General features: G+C 36.9%; 2 protein-coding genes across 2 annotated transcripts in view; both read left to right on the top strand.

Annotated features, from left to right (window-relative positions):
• The window catches only part of LOC113668513 (tetratricopeptide repeat protein 21B), a 27,688-nt gene extending 21,186 nt beyond the window's left edge, over positions 1-6,502 (top strand). Inside the window, exons 31-43 of the mRNA XM_027184424.2 lie at positions 6-87; positions 478-560; positions 1,117-1,184; positions 1,373-1,435; positions 1,906-2,004; positions 3,159-3,219; positions 3,531-3,656; positions 4,037-4,150; positions 4,326-4,379; positions 4,835-4,891; positions 4,992-5,112; positions 5,240-5,307; positions 5,661-6,502. Of these exons, the coding sequence (XP_027040225.2) occupies positions 6-87; positions 478-560; positions 1,117-1,184; positions 1,373-1,435; positions 1,906-2,004; positions 3,159-3,219; positions 3,531-3,656; positions 4,037-4,150; positions 4,326-4,379; positions 4,835-4,891; positions 4,992-5,112; positions 5,240-5,307; positions 5,661-5,738 (1,074 nt within the window). The 3' untranslated portion in view covers positions 5,739-6,502. The remainder of the gene's footprint in view (positions 1-5; positions 88-477; positions 561-1,116; positions 1,185-1,372; positions 1,436-1,905; positions 2,005-3,158; positions 3,220-3,530; positions 3,657-4,036; positions 4,151-4,325; positions 4,380-4,834; positions 4,892-4,991; positions 5,113-5,239; positions 5,308-5,660) is intronic.
• Positions 6,503-13,508: 7,006 nt separating this feature from the next.
• On the top strand, positions 13,509-16,741 carry LOC149040082 (uncharacterized). Its single transcript, XM_089181741.1, has 4 exons — positions 13,509-14,361; positions 14,872-14,975; positions 15,240-15,349; positions 15,890-16,741. Exons 2-4 carry the CDS (start codon positions 14,969-14,971, stop codon positions 16,253-16,255), a joined length of 483 nt encoding a protein of 160 aa, XP_089037867.1. The 5' UTR covers positions 13,509-14,361; positions 14,872-14,968; the 3' UTR covers positions 16,256-16,741.
• The last annotated feature ends 485 nt before the right edge of the window (positions 16,742-17,226 follow it).

Raw genomic sequence — 17,226 nt, forward strand, 5'->3', positions numbered from 1 at the left:
TTCAGATGATGGCAGATTTGATGTTCAGGAAGAATGAATATGATTCTGCTACATTTCACTTCCAGCAGTTGCTGGAAAGAAAACCAGGTACTGTTAACATCGTAAGACTTTCTGTCACTTAGGCATACCAATGATGGATTTCTTCCTCACGCCGTTTTTCAAATGTCAACACGTTTCCTTTGAGATAGTCTTTGAAACTGTGAATACAGAGTTTTGACACACTGATAACAAACATACGTCAGTCCTTATTATTTCATATCATTATGAGTTGTTTGCAAACCAGATATGACCAAAACATCATTCTCGACAAACCTGTTACCTTTCTGAGACATAAAAAATGATTGTCTAATGAGCCCTTAACGGATTCATGTGGCTGAAAAAATCAGCAAAACAGAAATTCTCTGATATAACCCCATTGTAATTGTAATAAGTCAAATTTTTAAATGATTATATTCAAATGGACTTTCATGAATTTAGATCATTACAGTGCCCTAGCGCGCCTGATAAATCTTCTGAGAAGAGCTGGAAAATTAGACGATTGTTCAAAGTACCTTGAACAGGTAAGTGTTAGTGTAATTTTAGTTTTGCGTAGCATGTCGAAACTTATTTTTCCTCCTCTCTTCCTTAGTTTTAAGTCGAAGGATATATGTGGCATATAAATGGAATAAGGCCCAAGCTCAGTTTCAATTTGAAGTTAAAAAATTTAAATTGAAAGATAAAATGGAGAAAATATGAAATTGCTATAAAAGGTGAACCACTGGAACCCTATCTTGGTTGCGATAGACCTTTTAGTAGAGTAAGAGTGTTTTCCATTCAAAACCTGAAGTTGGAATGCTTCAAAAACCTTGTTATTTTCTTCTCTTCCTTCTTGAAAAATACTATGGGACGTTAAAAACAATCAGAAACTTGGTTACTTTTAACACAAGAGCTCTGCAATCGCAGAGAGTTCGTGTTTCCTTTTCAAGGTAAGACTAACATCTTCGATTGAAAAGGGGATGACAATTGGTCTTCAAGACTACAAGTTCTCAGGAACACGTTTCCCATCTCATTTTCATTTTTCTTGTGCTGTATCCAATAACTTGTCTGAAGGGAGCCTTTGATTCTATTTCTTTTCAGGCAGAAAGTGCTATTCCACGTGCTGCTATGGATTCTGGATTAAATTACTGTAAAGGACTCTTTCACTGGTAGGATTACTGTTTGGTGGTGAATGAAGATGAAATTTTTCAATGCAAATCTGCAATATATCTGAAATATTCTTAAAATCTTAAGAATATTATTATCCCATCAAGGAACGGTGTGAGCACACTAGAGTGCTAGTAGAAGGAGTGTTGTGTCTTGCTTAAGACATGATTATTTATTTGTTTAAATGCAGGTACACAGTCAGCCCTACGGCAGCTCTTAAACATTTCAACCTGGCCAGGAAAGATGCTAGATGGTGAGAAGGAACTCTTTAGTTGTAATTGTGCGTCTTCCTGCTCGATAAGGCTGACAGTTAGTGTTCTTTCCAGTAATGACTTGTCAGCCAGGTGACTGGCTGACTTTCCTTTTGCCTGAGTGGTCAACTGTTCGCCTTTATAAACCATTTTTTACTAAATTACTGAGCAAATAACCAGCAAAGAGTCGTGAGCTTGAAATACGTCTCGAGAAGAAGAGTCAGACAGTCGGGCGAACACAGCGAGGTTAAAAACATCAAACAGTGGTCAGTCAGATGTAGAGAATTTCAGACACACAGACTGACTTATTGACTTACTGGACAAACAGACTGGCTTGTTAAGTAAGTACCGTTAGATTAACCTTACCTTGAGTCTTGTTGAAGTTTCCCAGTTGCATTGTGTTGCACGCGATTTAAGAGAGTATAGATATCATTTGGTAGCAAATACTGACGTTATTATTTTTATTTTTTAGGGGCGAGTATGCTGTTTACAACATGATTGAAATATGCCTTAACCCTGATAATGAAACTTTGGGAGGAGAAACCTTTGAGGCAGTTGATGGTGATGTGAGGTAAGAGAAAGGTTTTGAATATACACAGGGAACCTCAATAAATCTTAAGTAGCAAAAACAGTAGATGCCTGATTAATGACCATCACTCTGCTCATGGTTTGTTATTAGGAACCAAAGTTTAACTCGTTGGCACTCTAATATCTACCTAGCCCTTTTCTTAATTCTTTAAATTCACATGAAATGTGACAAAACTCGTAATAAAAAAGACAACTGACCTACTGTAAACTGTCAAATAAGTGTCCACCTGTCCAGAGCTTCACATTTATTTTACGCCCTCCATCCCCCCTTCCCCCTTCCCCCTTCCCCCTTCCCCCTTCCCCCTTCCCCCTTCCCCCTTCCCCCTTCCCCCTTCCCCCTTCCCCCTTCCCCCTTCCCCCCTCCCCAAACGGATTAATCAGCTTACACATACCTTACTCTAAAAACTTGATTGACGACAGCTATTCAATGGACCCCGATCCTGACTTCCACTAAGTGAGGCTGATTAAACATTTGTCACTACTACCGAAAATAGTCCTTCCCACAACTTCTCTTACTTGGACGATCGGATGTTACTCTAGGGCTCAAACCATGTACTATTCGTGACATCTGTGAATCGCATACATGGTCTTTTTTCTGTTAAAGATTTATTTTTCTAGTCACTATATTCCTTTCAAACTTGAAAGAAATGTGATAGAACTCTTGAAAAGAAAACTGACTTACTGTAAACTGTCAAATTAGTGTCCACCTGTTCAGAGCTTCAAATTTCTTAAACACCCTCCTCCACCTCTCCTTCCCCTCCTCTCCTCCCCTCCTCCCCCTCTCCTCCCCCTCTCCTTCCCTCCTCCCCTCCTCCCTAAGCGAAACGGATCAATCAGCTTACACATACCGTACTTATAACACTTGACTGACAACAGCTATTCAATGAACTACGATCCTGACTTCCGCTGAGGTTGACTAAACATTGTCACTACTACCGACAATGATCCTTCCCACGACTTCTCTCATTTGAACGATCAGATGTTACTCTAGGGTTTACCATGTCCTGTTTGTGACTTCTGCGAATCGCATACATGTGTTTTTTTTCTGTGAAAGGTTTATTTTTCTTAACATGCTATATTTCTTTCAAACGTTATTCTTACATTCATGCCTCCGTCGCATATCCTCTTTATGCGCAGTTCAAACGAGAAGCAAGATTCAGAAATGATGGCTGTTCGCACTGCTGAAAAGCTGCTAAAGGTGAAAAAGAATTTAGTCTCTTTTGTGTTATGTAAATTTGTGCCAAGGTCCGGTCTGGGGCTTGAACCTCGACCTCCCGCACGCCAGTCCGCCGCTCTACAACGTGTCAGCTAACCAAGCGCGGTTAAATTTTTTTTATTGCAGTTAAGTATGTATTTGACTTCGAAATACGCTTAACCTCAAAGGAAAAATAGTGATGGATGTGACAGTCCCTTTTTCAATGAATCGAATCTGACACTCTCCGAATTTACAATCGATATTTCTTCCATTTTACTAATTTTAATCTAAGAACTTGATTCAAATCTTTACAGGATTTTAAGCCGAAGGGCAATCCTCTAAAGTACCGCATACTCGAGAATAGTGTCTTGATGGCATTCAAGACAAAACCAAATGTGGAAAAGGCCTTGTCTCAATTCATGGAAATAGCTACGACTGAGGTACATGGTCTGCTACTATACAGGAATGTTCACCTGCGTTAAAACTGCTATAACTTTATTTAAGATTTGAAACACAGCATAATCTTGATGTAGCCTTTAAAGTGGGAGTAAGCATGAAATTTCTGAGAACCATCTGTATTATACAGTTGGGGCTAATTCTAAAAGCTGAATTTCTTGGGTAATCAATGGTCTTGCAATGCTTCTCATTCTGATGTAACTGTGTGTAACCACATGTGAGTCTCCATTCAATGAAAGGTTTCATTGATACGAACTCCCACTATCCCAAGTTTTCGGTGGATTAACAAAGGATTATACATGGTAGTTGTTGTAATATTACCCTTCATGACGTAAACTAAAAACTTTATATTTTGTTCCCTCAGCATGAATGTGTTCCAGCCCTTCTGGGCATGGCTACCGCTTACATGTACTTAAAACAAACACCACGTGCTCGTAATCAGCTGAAAAGGATTGCAAAAATGAACTGGAACTCAGAGGTACAAAAATGCTTTTTCTTAAAAGTGCCCACTATTCCTTTCACTAAAAGAGAGGAGTAATGCAGTTTTCTATGACGATTTCGGGGGAGGAGTCGTTACTACAGTATATAGAGCTATCACTGTCAAGGGTTTGGGTTGGAGTGTATTCATTGTCATGTATTATTGTGTCTTTCAGGAAGCAGAAGAATTTGAGAGGAGCTGGCTTCTTTTAGCTGATATTTATATCCAGGTATGTAGTCTTTTTAGGATTATGAAAAAAAAGACAGCAAATGTTGTTTCAGAAGCTTCTTCTTTTTAGTAATATGCTTGTGAAGAACGATTTACGGAAGAGAAAAGCAACTATGTCATTCAGTGTATCGGTGGTTTATGGCGCCGATTTATTCGGCAAATCTTGTTGTGAAGTTTTGTTTTCTAAGCTGGAAAAGAAAATTGCTTCATACTTATCATTCAGAGGTGCAGGAAGAAGCTGGAGAATTTCATTGTTAAAAATAATGAATCTTGCCGTTGGATCGGATAGTTTTGGTTAACACTCAGCTCACGTGCATCCGTATTTCATTTCATCGTTGTTAATGCGGTCCAATCGGGATGATTATACACTTTCTCGAGTTATTTTGGTCTATTACCGTCTAAAAAACGAGTAAATACTGAAATCAAGTAAAGTATCGACTTTTATGTAATTTTCAGTCTGGCAAGTTTGACATGGCTGGAGATTTGTTAAAGAAATGTCTTCAGTATAACAAGGTAATGGACGCTGTTTCTTTGCCATCTATTCCTTTACGCCTATATGGAAGGGTTGCATTAACAGTTGGGAGACTCAACGTACTTTTGTATTGGTTTGTAGTCATGCTGTAAAGCTTGGGAGTACATGGGATACATCATGGAAAAGGAACAAGCTTATAAAGATGCAGCTAAGAACTACGAGAACGCTTGGATTTATGGCAATCAAAACAACCCAACTATAGGTATGGTCTGAATCTGTTATAGAAATCTGAACTGAAATAGAGGTTTTCTTTAAGAACTAGGTATACTTTTACATAGAGCTGGATGTTTGAGGTGTTCTTTTTTTCTCATTTTTCGTTTCCTGTCCAGGTTACAGACTAGCGTTCAACTATCTAAAGGCTAAACGTCTTGTAGATGCTATTGACGTATGCCACAAGGTAAAATCTTATGTTTGTTGTACTTTTTCGTTTCTTATAGACGACAGTAGTAAGTCAAGCACGACCAAACCTGTACTCAAATCCCCGGTAGAATACTATTGCCCCATTGCAGACAAGCACTTTTCTCGTAGGAGACGAAAGCAATCTCTCTACTATTACTTTAGATAAGACAATGCACCAGGGGGTCAGAGATTATGCCAGCGATTATGACAATTTCTTGATTTATTCTTCCCCTCTGCACTCAGACTTAAAAAAGAATCTTGCCATACGATCAATTTGTCATCGATGTAGAGAAGTAAAGTTGACAACGGTCTAATGTTTCATTGTAAATAACCTTTAACTTTTTCCTCCAGGTATTAAGTCACCACCCAAACTATCCAAAGATAAGAAAAGAAATCCTGGACAAAGCAAGAGCAGCATTGCGGGCGTAAATATTCACTCTACCCCACACTTGGTTCGCTTCCACGTAGTTATTAACTGGTTTCTGCCGTATTTCATTTGATCATATTGAAAATCAAAACCAACTTAAAGAAGATTGGTCAACGGAATTATCACCCTCTCATTCCTCTTAAAAAACTTTCTTTTTCCGACCAAAAGCGACAAACACAAAAGCCGTGAAGGACCTCAAGACAGTTTTTTGTAAAACGTTAAATCTTTGTTTTATACCAAAGCTTCGTTCTAAATCAGGTTAAATTTAGCTAGACGTACTATGTGAAGTTTGATTTCTTGTAAACATTGCCAACAAAGCCTATGGCTACCATTGGAAAAAAAAACTTTCGAGGTCCATTAATCCTTCAAATACTAGCATGAGTATGTTTATTCTCCATAGTGTTCTTTAAGGAAAAATAAATTTTCGAATGCATGTAATAAAGTTGGTTAGGTTTTGTACAGACAAAAACAGCGTTTAAACGTCCAATTTTTTGAAGTTATTTAACTTACACTAAATGGAATCTCTTTATCATTTAAACTGCATTTTCTAAATGGAAATACAGCATCGATGGACAAAAGAGTATAACTAAAAAAGTTACTAGTAGAAATCGTGTGGAATGCTTTCAAGGAAACCTCTGAAATTCTGTCTTTTTATCAGATGAACTACACTTGATGAAACTTGTAAAAAAGTACTTTAAAATGATGGGCTCATTCAAGTATTCACGAAACTGTATCTTTTCAGGAAATTAAACCTGAATTTAATGCCTTTTTCTCCCTGTGATAAGCTTTCTTTCCGAATACTCCTCTATCAAACACGAGAAATCCCAAATTATGTCTATCATCGAAAAGGCTTAATTTTCTTGCCCATCGAGACCCTCTTGGCAATGTGAAACCTAAGTAAATATGCAACTGTTACACGATTTACTACCGAGTTACACCGCTGACACCTTTATGAATGACTTGCTTACTTGGCGACCTGGTGTTTTGACCACGAGGATGAAAAAAACACAAGGCACAGTGTGTTAACCAGGGAAAAGGATATCTTGTTAGGTCTAGTTGAAGCAAAAACCCATATGATTGTGCAGAACTATAACTATGCGTCTTAGTTCTACCATATTTTAAATCTTTTTTCGTTTATAAGGGAAAACACTGCGTAAACCTGGGCAAGAAATGCATTCTTGCTTCTGATTGGCCGGCTGATAAACCAGAAGCCTATTGATAATGTGGAAGAATTAAAACGCTTCATGCTTTTGATTGTAACTATCCTTGTTTTCGTTTGTTTCGTTATTTCTACCTTTCTTTTAATCTTTTTTCGACCTCGGGTAATTTTCTTGTACTGTGCTGAACATCGTCGTCGTGTTTGGTTTTTTACTTTAGCTTTGTTGGGATACTTTTCACATTGTATTTGAAATCGAAATGGAATTCCTTTTGTATCATTTTTAATTAGATACAAATTGAGGTTTCTAGCATTTGTAAAAAAAATCCGAAGTATCCTAAATTTTCTACACCACTCATCAGCCCTCTTGTCTTTATACTCCAATGTCTCGCGTTACTGAAGCAAGGAAGACGGGAGAGTCGATGACTGAGACCTTGAAGTAAGTTTTAACTTGCTTTTATGTCTTTAAAGAAGTATGGGTGACGATTCGTTTTTCACACTTCTTTCGTTCCTGCTTTAGTTAGATAACTTTGCCATTTTGAAAAAAACCAGGTTTCACTGAGAAAAGAATTCTTGCCTGGAAATTTTGAAATTGAGACATCTTGTGTGTGCCAAATTCTTTGACATCTTTCTTAACTTGTTCACAGTTTCTTCCTAAACAAAGTCGTTTAAGTATTTAGTGGGCTTCCTGGAAGTTAGTGTAATAGTATCAAACTTACGTCACTTTATTGTTATTTAATGTTAAACTGAATGACGTTAGTGATCTTACTAACTTAGTACGTTCTGTGATTGGTCGAAAAAAGGTCACAGCACTGTCTCTACAATTTATATACACACACAAGCACCAACAGCTTGAGGTCTAATTTTCAATTAATCTCTTTATTTAGGTATCATTTTGTTTAATCGTCTTTTTATACATTGTTATACATTGCGTTTGCTGTAGTTTTCATGACGATGATATCACGCTTTCTTTCGCTTTGGACGCCATCTTGGATCGGCAGGCGCACACATGACCTCGATCTCATGTTATCATCTACACCCTTATGGCTATGATTAGTAGTTAGTAAAAATGCAAAAGGCCTTCTCTACATAAGAGCGAAGGGTAAAATATTTTACCGAATCTTAAACACAGCGCACGCTCCTTAAAATTACCACATTGTAAGTTAGTTATTGTATACCAGATTTTTTCTATTGCATATCACTTTATACCATATATCAGTCATTTACTGCATATCAGTTATTTACCGCTTATCAGTTATTTATTGCATATCAGTTATTTACTACATATTTATTCACTGCATATCAGTTATTTTTACCGTATATTCAGCTGTTTACTGCAGATCAGTTATTTACCGCAGATCAATTTTTTGCTGCGGATCAGTTCTTTACCGCTGCCTTCGGTTTCAACTCGAACAAATCGTGATATTTGCTCAACTTCGTGCCTGAATTTTTAATTGATATATGATACAGAGATTGTCTTAAAAACCAAGCAAAGGATGTAGCATCACTTTTATTGTTGATACCACATAAAAGATTTGTAGCCAATAGGTTTTGGACGGTAGGTGTTCAGCTCAAATCCAACCAAACTTTAAAATGTTAATTAAAAATGGGGAAAAATCCAAACAGTATCTTGAGAGGTTCAATATTGATAAATACAAATGTTATACCAATTGAAAGGATTCAAGGCGATCCCTGATAATTCAAAATAAGAAACTTAAAACTGTACCAAACCTTACATACAAATTTTAGTAAAATTTGTTTACTGCATGAGAGAAGTAAGTTTCAGTTGAAGGGGTCGGCAACTTTGTTGAGTTCTTCCGAATCATTCCTCGGCTGTAAGAGTCGAAAGTTTACACCTTAGTGGATTTCGTTAAGAATACTGTACACATGGCTCGATTAGGAAGATCGTTCCGCGAGGCCAGATATAAAGTAACTGTACATCTCTTCAATAAGCAAATTAACACGACAACAGCCGATACGCAGCTTAAGCGTACTCAAAATATGGTTTTTGAACAATTCTGTCAACAAACAGATATTGCTAAATTCCATGTCGGTAAGTTGTAGCAAACCTCTGAATTTTTTTCAATAAGCTCTTTTTGTCGAATGAAATCGTTGAAGATCGGAACTCCTGGAATAATAGTTGCCTACACTTTCGAAGGTCCTTCAAATGTCCAAATTCAAATGTCCAAATTGATTTTTGGACACTTTTGTTGGAATAGAAAGAAAACGGTTAAAACAGATAAATCGGCTCTTAAATCTTCATCAGAGGAAGCCACGGAGGGAAATTGCTGCATAGCTAGGGCTAGGTTACGATTTCAGGCTGGGCTTTTGAGCATCGAGCTTTAAGTAACCCCAAAGTCGATACCTAAAAAGCAGAGGAAACATTTACCACATGAATCGATTAGGCCCATTCAAAATTGAATTTAAGTCTGTTTAAACTAAGTAATTTATTCCGGGACATGAACTTTAATCATGCCCCTCCTTCGAGTTAGAAGTTTATGCTGATGACCCTCCTCAAACGGTTTCCTATAGTTTCGCACGTATACGCATGTATACTCCACGGCGCCTCTGTTTTAGGTGCTCACAAGCCTTGTGTTTCTCGGCAGCAGTTGCTGAATTCAAAACACGCGTCTCTAATATCTGAAGACGTGAAACTTGAAGCCGTTGAGTTAGGTTTGCCTTGTTTTTAGATAATGTAAGATCACAGGTCCTTGCCGCTCATCCAAAGTTACGTTGACAATGGCTCAGTTTATACAACACCAACACAGGTGCTTCTTAATCCAAGCGATGGAGCTGACATGGATCTTTTCGGCCTTGTTCCATTACACGTTCCCACGGATTCTAAAACCAAAGCAAAACCAGGGGAAGATGCTGTTCTTCGCAAAGGAAGATCTGGTGAGCAAGGATTCTTTACTGAAGCTGCTAATCTTCGAGTGGCACCGTCGTTTGGCATGAATTTTTCTGACTTTTTTAATCGTAACATCTCTAGAATGGCATTTCTAAAGCGGCGATCTCTATAGCAGTAAACCAATGGATTTGCTAATGAGTTTAATTGCATCAATGTCTCGGTTAATCGGAAAAACCAAGTGTTACGCATGATTGTGAAAAAGTTTCCTAAAATCGCTACGATTGAAGGTAGAAGAAACGAGAGGATTACTATTCCGGTTATAAGACCAGTCGTTTTAGCCACTCTAGCGCTCTGTTTTGCCTGAAGTAAAGCGTTAACATCGATGACTTCGTTCCTTTTTCGATTTCGCACTTCAAGGTACACGTTAACATAAAAATATACGATAGCTGTTACTACTGCTACTCCCCAAAACATTCCTTCGATTATATCTACATTTTCAAACCACTCAACATCCCCGCTAGTCCCTCTTAAAACGAAGTAAGGAGTTACGATCATGAAAGGCAGCCAAGCGAATAAGGCAAGTTTCTTCGCCCGCCTCTTGTTACGATCGTTTTGTAGTCCGTCCATCTGCAGACTGCCATGTACCTTTCCCAAGCAATTACTGTCAAGTGAGACAGTGCTGTCCGAGAGGCAGAGAACATCACGGTTACGCCCAAGAAGTCTACTATACATACATGGTCGAGAAAAGTTTGATGAGCTATTAACAAATCAACAGCTGCTGTTAACGGCATGGATACAGCACCAGTCAAAACGTCTGCAACCGCCAAACTGCTCAGCATTATGGTGGAAACTCTTTGCAATTGCTTTTTCTTTCTCACAGCTACAATCTCTAACACGTTCAGCACGACGACAGCGGGAGCTGCAAGAATTGTAATGACAAATATAAACCACGGAAGTGTAGTTTCAACCAGTTCCCACTCAAAGCTTGGATAATACCAACAGTGAAATCTCCACCTCGTCTCGTTGGCGTTCTTGATGAATTCAGACTCGTTCATATTGTATGGGAGTGTCGTTTACCAAGTTTACTTGTTTTTATCAACTGAGTTTCCAAAGCTGTCGGTTTGAGTGATAGCCCTTCGTCAGTGCAAAGCGTAAAAAGTAAAGTCCTTTTTCATGTTTAGAAACAGAAAGGGAAGGTTCTGTCTTCAATCGTTTTTCCTTATCAGTCGGCAGGGAATTCTGAATTACTTGTAATCATCTCGACTTTGGTTGCCAAGGAAATACTTGTTTTTACTTATAAACAGCATACCAGCTGCTCTTTTATATAAAAATTCAGATACACGGAACACTAAGAAAACCAATTGGAGTCCTTACAATCCCTTAAAAATAACTGAAATGGTTTTCCGGTACTTTAGTCTTGTGCATTTTACCATCTTAAAATTGATTTTTAAGATTGGGCGACGCACTTTACCGAACCCATCAGATATTTGACAAAAATATTCGAATGACGGAATTCTTCTTCCCTTCAAAACCGAGACAACTGTTCCAATTATCTAGTTTCAAATCGTACACTTTCTTTTCGCTTACTTCCCTTTTTTTTCCTTTAGTCCATGTTAATTCACCGTGAAAATTTGACCTATTATGCCGATAAAGAAAGATGGCTGTTTCTTTCTTCGCTTTTCTCCGTCAGAAGAAGTACTTTTTTACTTAAATATAGAATGGAAACTGCTTTTTTGGTGAAGAAAATAAATGACTGATAGAAAGTCTGATGTTAGGTCCAGTTTATTTCCCACCGTTGGTAGAAGAGGAAATGTAGAAAATCAATCTCCTAGTAATTATGAACGCTTTTGAATGATTGTGACAGCTTTATCAGGACAGATTCTGTTCCTTTTTACCATTTTTATGGAAATCGCAATGAGTACGTGTTTTGGCTTCAACCAAAACACTTTTTATCCTTGGTTTTGTATCGAGCCAGAACTATTGTCATCATGCATCTACTAACTGAGACAAGCGTGGAAATCTCATATCATGTTTCGAAAAATTATGATAAACTAACTTGTCAATCTTTAGTATCAGAGCGAATTTAATCATTCGACAGGATCAGCATCAATGTTGTTTCTTCTTGCAAAGAAGTCCTAGTGTGACTTGATTTGTTCTTCTGTCAAAACAGTGCGATTATAAATGAGAAGTTATCTCATTTACAGGTCACGCTTTCAAGCTCACAGTTTATTATGTTGAGCTGAGCATCTGAGAGGATGAAGATGTGATATTTAACATTGCCAGAACCCCATGCCCTCCTTTTAATTGCTAGCTGAACTCCTCATTTCGTATTCACTAATCTCGATCCACTTCCATGAAGATCATTGTCTCTCGTACTACTGAGATCGATAAATAGAGCGAATCTGTCTCCGGAAGAAAAGTCTGTTGCATTCATCGTGCTGTTTTTCTTTCCAAATCTTCTGAAGACCTCTTCCCAAATCACTGGGTAAAATGCCAAATTTTAGTGTCATTTAAGTAAAATTAAACAACTATTAAACCCAAAGACAAATTTAAGCCATGTTTACTAAACTTAAACATGACTTAAAAATGTACCTTTGTTTAGGCGAGGTTTAAGCATTCTTAAATGCAAATTAAATCGACATTGAGATTTAAGCTATGTTTAAGTCATTTTAACCGTACTTAAATCCTTTGAAGGATTTAGGGTTACTTTAAACCACCTTAAATCTAACGTTAAACCTATTGGGGAGATTTAAGGTCTAGTTAAAGGAGCCTTAAATACAACATTAAATTTATCATAATATTTATGCCGTGTTTAAGGACCTTAAAAACACATCAAATCTTTTGGTGTACACCAAGTCTACTTTATTGACATAATCTCTCACCAGAACCAGAAACCATACGAGAGCAGCCTCCAGCAACCTTCAATGAATTAATCATAGATTAATATTAATATTATGTATTTAGTAAAGCCACAATATTTCACGCTACTGATTTTATTGCTTTTTCAATTCTTTGGGTAATGAAACTGTGTTTGTTGATTGTGAACAAGAGACTTGATTTCTTGTGTTGGAAACTGTTTCACTAAAGGAAGGTGGTTGCACAGGGAATTTGACTAACCTGAGCAAATAAGGTACATTTCTTCAAAACCATATAATTTCAGTATATACCAAACCAATGGACAGTGTTTTTTGCATGCTCTGATTGGCTACTCAAACTCAGGATAGTACATGGATGTGCTATCCACTTCCCAGCTTAAGCTGAAGTGTGAAAAACTTTTTTTTGCAGTGTTCTGAGATATAAATTTATAATTCTTTTATCTCACTGGTTTGGTATAAACTTCACAGCTCATTAAATATCCACTACTAAGGGGAATAATATTTATTGTTAAATATATTAAAAACAACAACGACATGTGAATGTAGATTGATGTTAATAACTGGCTGGTAAAATAATGGCACGGCGTGGAATAGGGCAAACTGCCATGAGTTTTACATTGTCAAGAGTTAAATAAGCTCCAGCAAAAAGACTGTATCCTATAAACAGGCAAAAAGTAGCTTGATGCTCTAGGTTCAAAGTTATTTGCGTCCCACACACAAAGGGTATTAAAACTTCCCAAGCATTGGTTTTGCTGAACAAGGAAACCGGGGTTTCTGAGCATGAAGTAAACAGCTCTGAACTGCAAACGTCACCAGACATCTCTAACTGAACGTTGAAAAGCGCGCGTTTGTATCGAGGACGCGGTATGTCTCGTCCCCAGAGTGAGGCCGAGATCCTTATGCGCATGACAAATACCGTATGAACGCCAATCAAATGTCCAAAACTATAATCGCGGGATATTTGATCTTTCACTGTCGTTCGTTCACTCGGTCGAGTTTCGTTTCGTTGCGGGCACGTGTTTGGATTCTTCCTCGATAGGATGATGGCTGCAAACGATCCAGTTCAAGAGAGACAGCTTGTTCTTATGGAAAGAATGAGTAGAAGGATTGATTCGATTCTCGAAGGGCAAAAGAAACTAGAAGATACGAATGCAGTCCTTCGGCAAGAAAATGCAAAGCTGAAGAACCAACTTGCGAGTCTGGAAGGGCAGGCAAAGAAGAAAGGCAACAAACGTTCTAAAAGCTCTCGCAGAGAATCAAATGTTGTGATTCCAAATGACTTAAGGATAAATATTCTTTAATTACTTTAAGGATATAAATTTTTTCAACTTTAGTACCGTTAAGTTGTGTTTGAGAGTTTCAGTTGCGGTGTATCAGAAGCATAAAACGTGTCTTCAAAGACACCGCCATTCCGCCATCACGCGTGTTCTGTGTTAACTTAAAGCACAATATGTGTAGATGTTGGTTCTAGTGCTTATCACAAAGTTGGAACATCCTTGTGCTGAATTCTTGTGCCTATTTTGCAAGCATTTAGCAAAAATACTGTTTACCCAGTTTAAAATTCCACTGTGTACTGTTTACCCAAAAACCCTGCTGACCCTGATTAAAGAAATAAACAAGTTTGTGGTTTGAATTGACTTTTGACATATGATGTTCTTCCATATTATCTTCCAGAAACGGTTTCGGTTCATCTACAAAAAGATGGTAGGAAAAAAAGTGACACAAGGTTTCATCATTGATGAGGAGTATGTTATTTTTTTACCATACATAAGATGATGTATTTAAATAGCAAGGCACTAAGAGAGATGGCATGCAAGATATTATAATTAAAACTTTACCACCAAGAACTAAATATCTCTCTGACCAGCTTCTTCTAAGGGACTGTTAGTTATCTGTTTTGAGGCCAGTGTTTAGAGTCTGGGGCCAGTGTAAAATATTCAAATTGGGAGTAGGAGGTGGTAAACTTTTAGAATCTGTTATTTCAACTATTATGTTGCTGATAGATTAATACATGCAAATTTTTGTTTTGAGAAATCTTTTCCCTCCAGGAACCAGAAATCCTAATGTCAGTTTGAAGGTGTAAAAAGCATGTAGCTTCTGCACTGTACCAGCAGTGATTAGAAAATTGTCCCTCTTGTATAACTGCTTTACTTGAATTATTATCTCCTTTTTTGGCTGAATAATAATAATAATATTATTATAACTGCCTCTGGCTATTGTTTAAAACAAAAATAACATTCTCATTTTTATTACAGTCCACAGTCAGAGAGAAACTAGAGTATTTTTACAAAAGTGAAAGAAGTACTGAAAAAAGAGCATGGAGGAGAAAGCTGCCTATGGACTGACTTACAAATGGAAGGTATTACATTACAGGAATCAAGTTATAATGTTGTGTGCAAGTTAGAACAAGAAACATTTACCTTGTGCAAAATCAAACAAATTTTCTGAAATATGTTGGACAGAAAACTTAAAAACTAAGAGGGAAAACACAATATTACCATCATTAATACTTTTAATTAATATATATCCATAAGCTGATGTTACATATACACATAGACTTGTCATTGTATTGTAATTTTAGGATATCATGCAGCCATAATAATTGTTGTTTTTAACTCAACAGCTCAGTTTTATCGGTACTTCAAAACAACTAAAGAAAGAGAGCAGAGGATAAGAAAAGGGAAAAATGAAGAGCATAAAGAAAAGTGCAAAAGGAGCAGGCGTTTGCTAAATGTAAGGACTAGCTAAGTTGTCTTGCTTTTGCCATGCTAAACCTATATTCAAGAATAAATTTTCAAGATAGTGTGGCTGAAGCATGGCTTCTGAATCAAACGTTTCAATTCAGTTTGACAACAAGTGTTGTTTAATACTGTGGCAAATTTGTGCATGGCATTGTACCACAATACAATGTGGGATAATATACAGCAACAAAAAATGAAACAATGCCATGCACAAATTTGTCATACACTGTAAGTAGGACTGGTATGTTTACAACTGGTGTACAAATACACATTAATTAGGAAAGTCAACCTTGCTGGTAGTTAACCAAATAACATGGGTTTGCTTTAATTTAGTACTGTTTTGTAGCATGAATTTTTTTCTGGGAGTTCTATTTATTGCTGATTGTTATTTTCATATTTTATATGTTTTGTGGGATATCATTTTGAGTTAGAAAAGTATTTCTATTTGACAATAAATTATATGTTTCATAGATATAATTTGGTCTGGTTATTAACTAAATAATGACTAAATTGTTGCTTTTTGTTCCATTAGAAACTGGAAAGGCGTCAGTCATCCTATGAGATGCTACAAGCTTCTATGACACCAAAAGAAAAACAGTATTATAGTGAAATCCTTTACATTGATTATATGAGTAGCAAAGAATCAGATTATGAGGAGCAAGAAGATTTCATTACTGGTGAAAAAGAAAAGAAACTGGCAAGATGTGTAACCAAGAAGCTATCATGGGAAAGAACAAGCTTGACAAATGCAAAAGCCAGGCTAGACAGAACCTACAAAAATAATTTGACCCCCCATGCCAGGGCAATGGCTAAGCCAAGGAGTGTTGGTGGCATGTCGGAGAGGCCTGCACCTGCTGGCCCACTTTGGGCTGTCAGGCAGATAAACAAAGAGTTGTGATTGAAAAAATACTTAACACTTTTTTTACTTTTTATTCATTTATTTATCATGTATTTAATGGCAAACTGAAGTAATTGTTTTGTTAGAACAAATTATTGTCATCTAGATCACAGGGATAGTTTCTTCCAAGTATTGTTAAATTTATTGACTTATGATGGGGAAAATTTGTTCCTGTCAAGCATAAATAAGCTAGGTATGTGTGACATTTTAACCCTTTAACTCCCAAGATCTGATTGGTAACTATCCTCTCTAGCTGCTACATATTTCCCTGTAACTTAGTTATGAGAATCTGGTGTGATATCAAGACAAAGACCTATACCTGATAAGTTTGAGAATTCTCATTATCTCTTTGCTGGATAAGTTCAAGATATTTTAGGGAGAAGTTACTTGTTAATCACTCCTGGGAGTTAAAGGGTTAATTACAAATAGGCAGTAGCTTTAAGAATGTGTACCAGTGAATTTAAAATAAAAGAAACTTGAAACATATATTGTTTAGTGTGATATGTGACCTGGTGGGTGGCAGTTTAGTAATGAAACAACAAAACAATAATATTTCACTGATTTCACAAATTTGATTCAAAACTGAAATAAGCAACAAATTTTGAGCAGATTAATTTGCATTAAATGGTACTTTGACAACATTAAATGTTTGAGCTCTTTTTACTTCAATTAAACAGTACTTAAACATACAGGAATGTTTTGGACACATTTAATGTGCACTTAAACCTGCATTAAGTTTTAGCCTTAAGATAGTATAAGCCAGGTTTAAGTCCAACTTAAATCTAGGTATAAGTGACTTAAACATCAACTTAAACTTATTAAACCTGAGTTTAAGACAGGATTAATCCATGTTTAAGGACACCTAAATATATCTTTTCTCCATGTGAATATCCCTTGTCTCCATTCCCTGACGGTAAACCTTATTTGGGACTCCATTAACAATCACCTTGTTTTAATAGTTTTTTCAAATC

This window comes from Pocillopora damicornis, chromosome 9, assembly GCF_964200805.1.
Source record: "Pocillopora damicornis chromosome 9, jaPocDami1.2, whole genome shotgun sequence".
NCBI lineage: Eukaryota > Metazoa > Cnidaria > Anthozoa > Scleractinia > Pocilloporidae > Pocillopora > Pocillopora damicornis.

Bases quoted from the DNA above. Each gene is read 5' to 3' on its own strand.
- LOC149040082 (XM_089181741.1), top strand. The intron at 15,350-15,889 runs GTAAGGACTAGC...TTGTTCCATTAG, and splicing joins GGAGCAGGCGTTTGCTAAAT to AAACTGGAAAGGCGTCAGTC.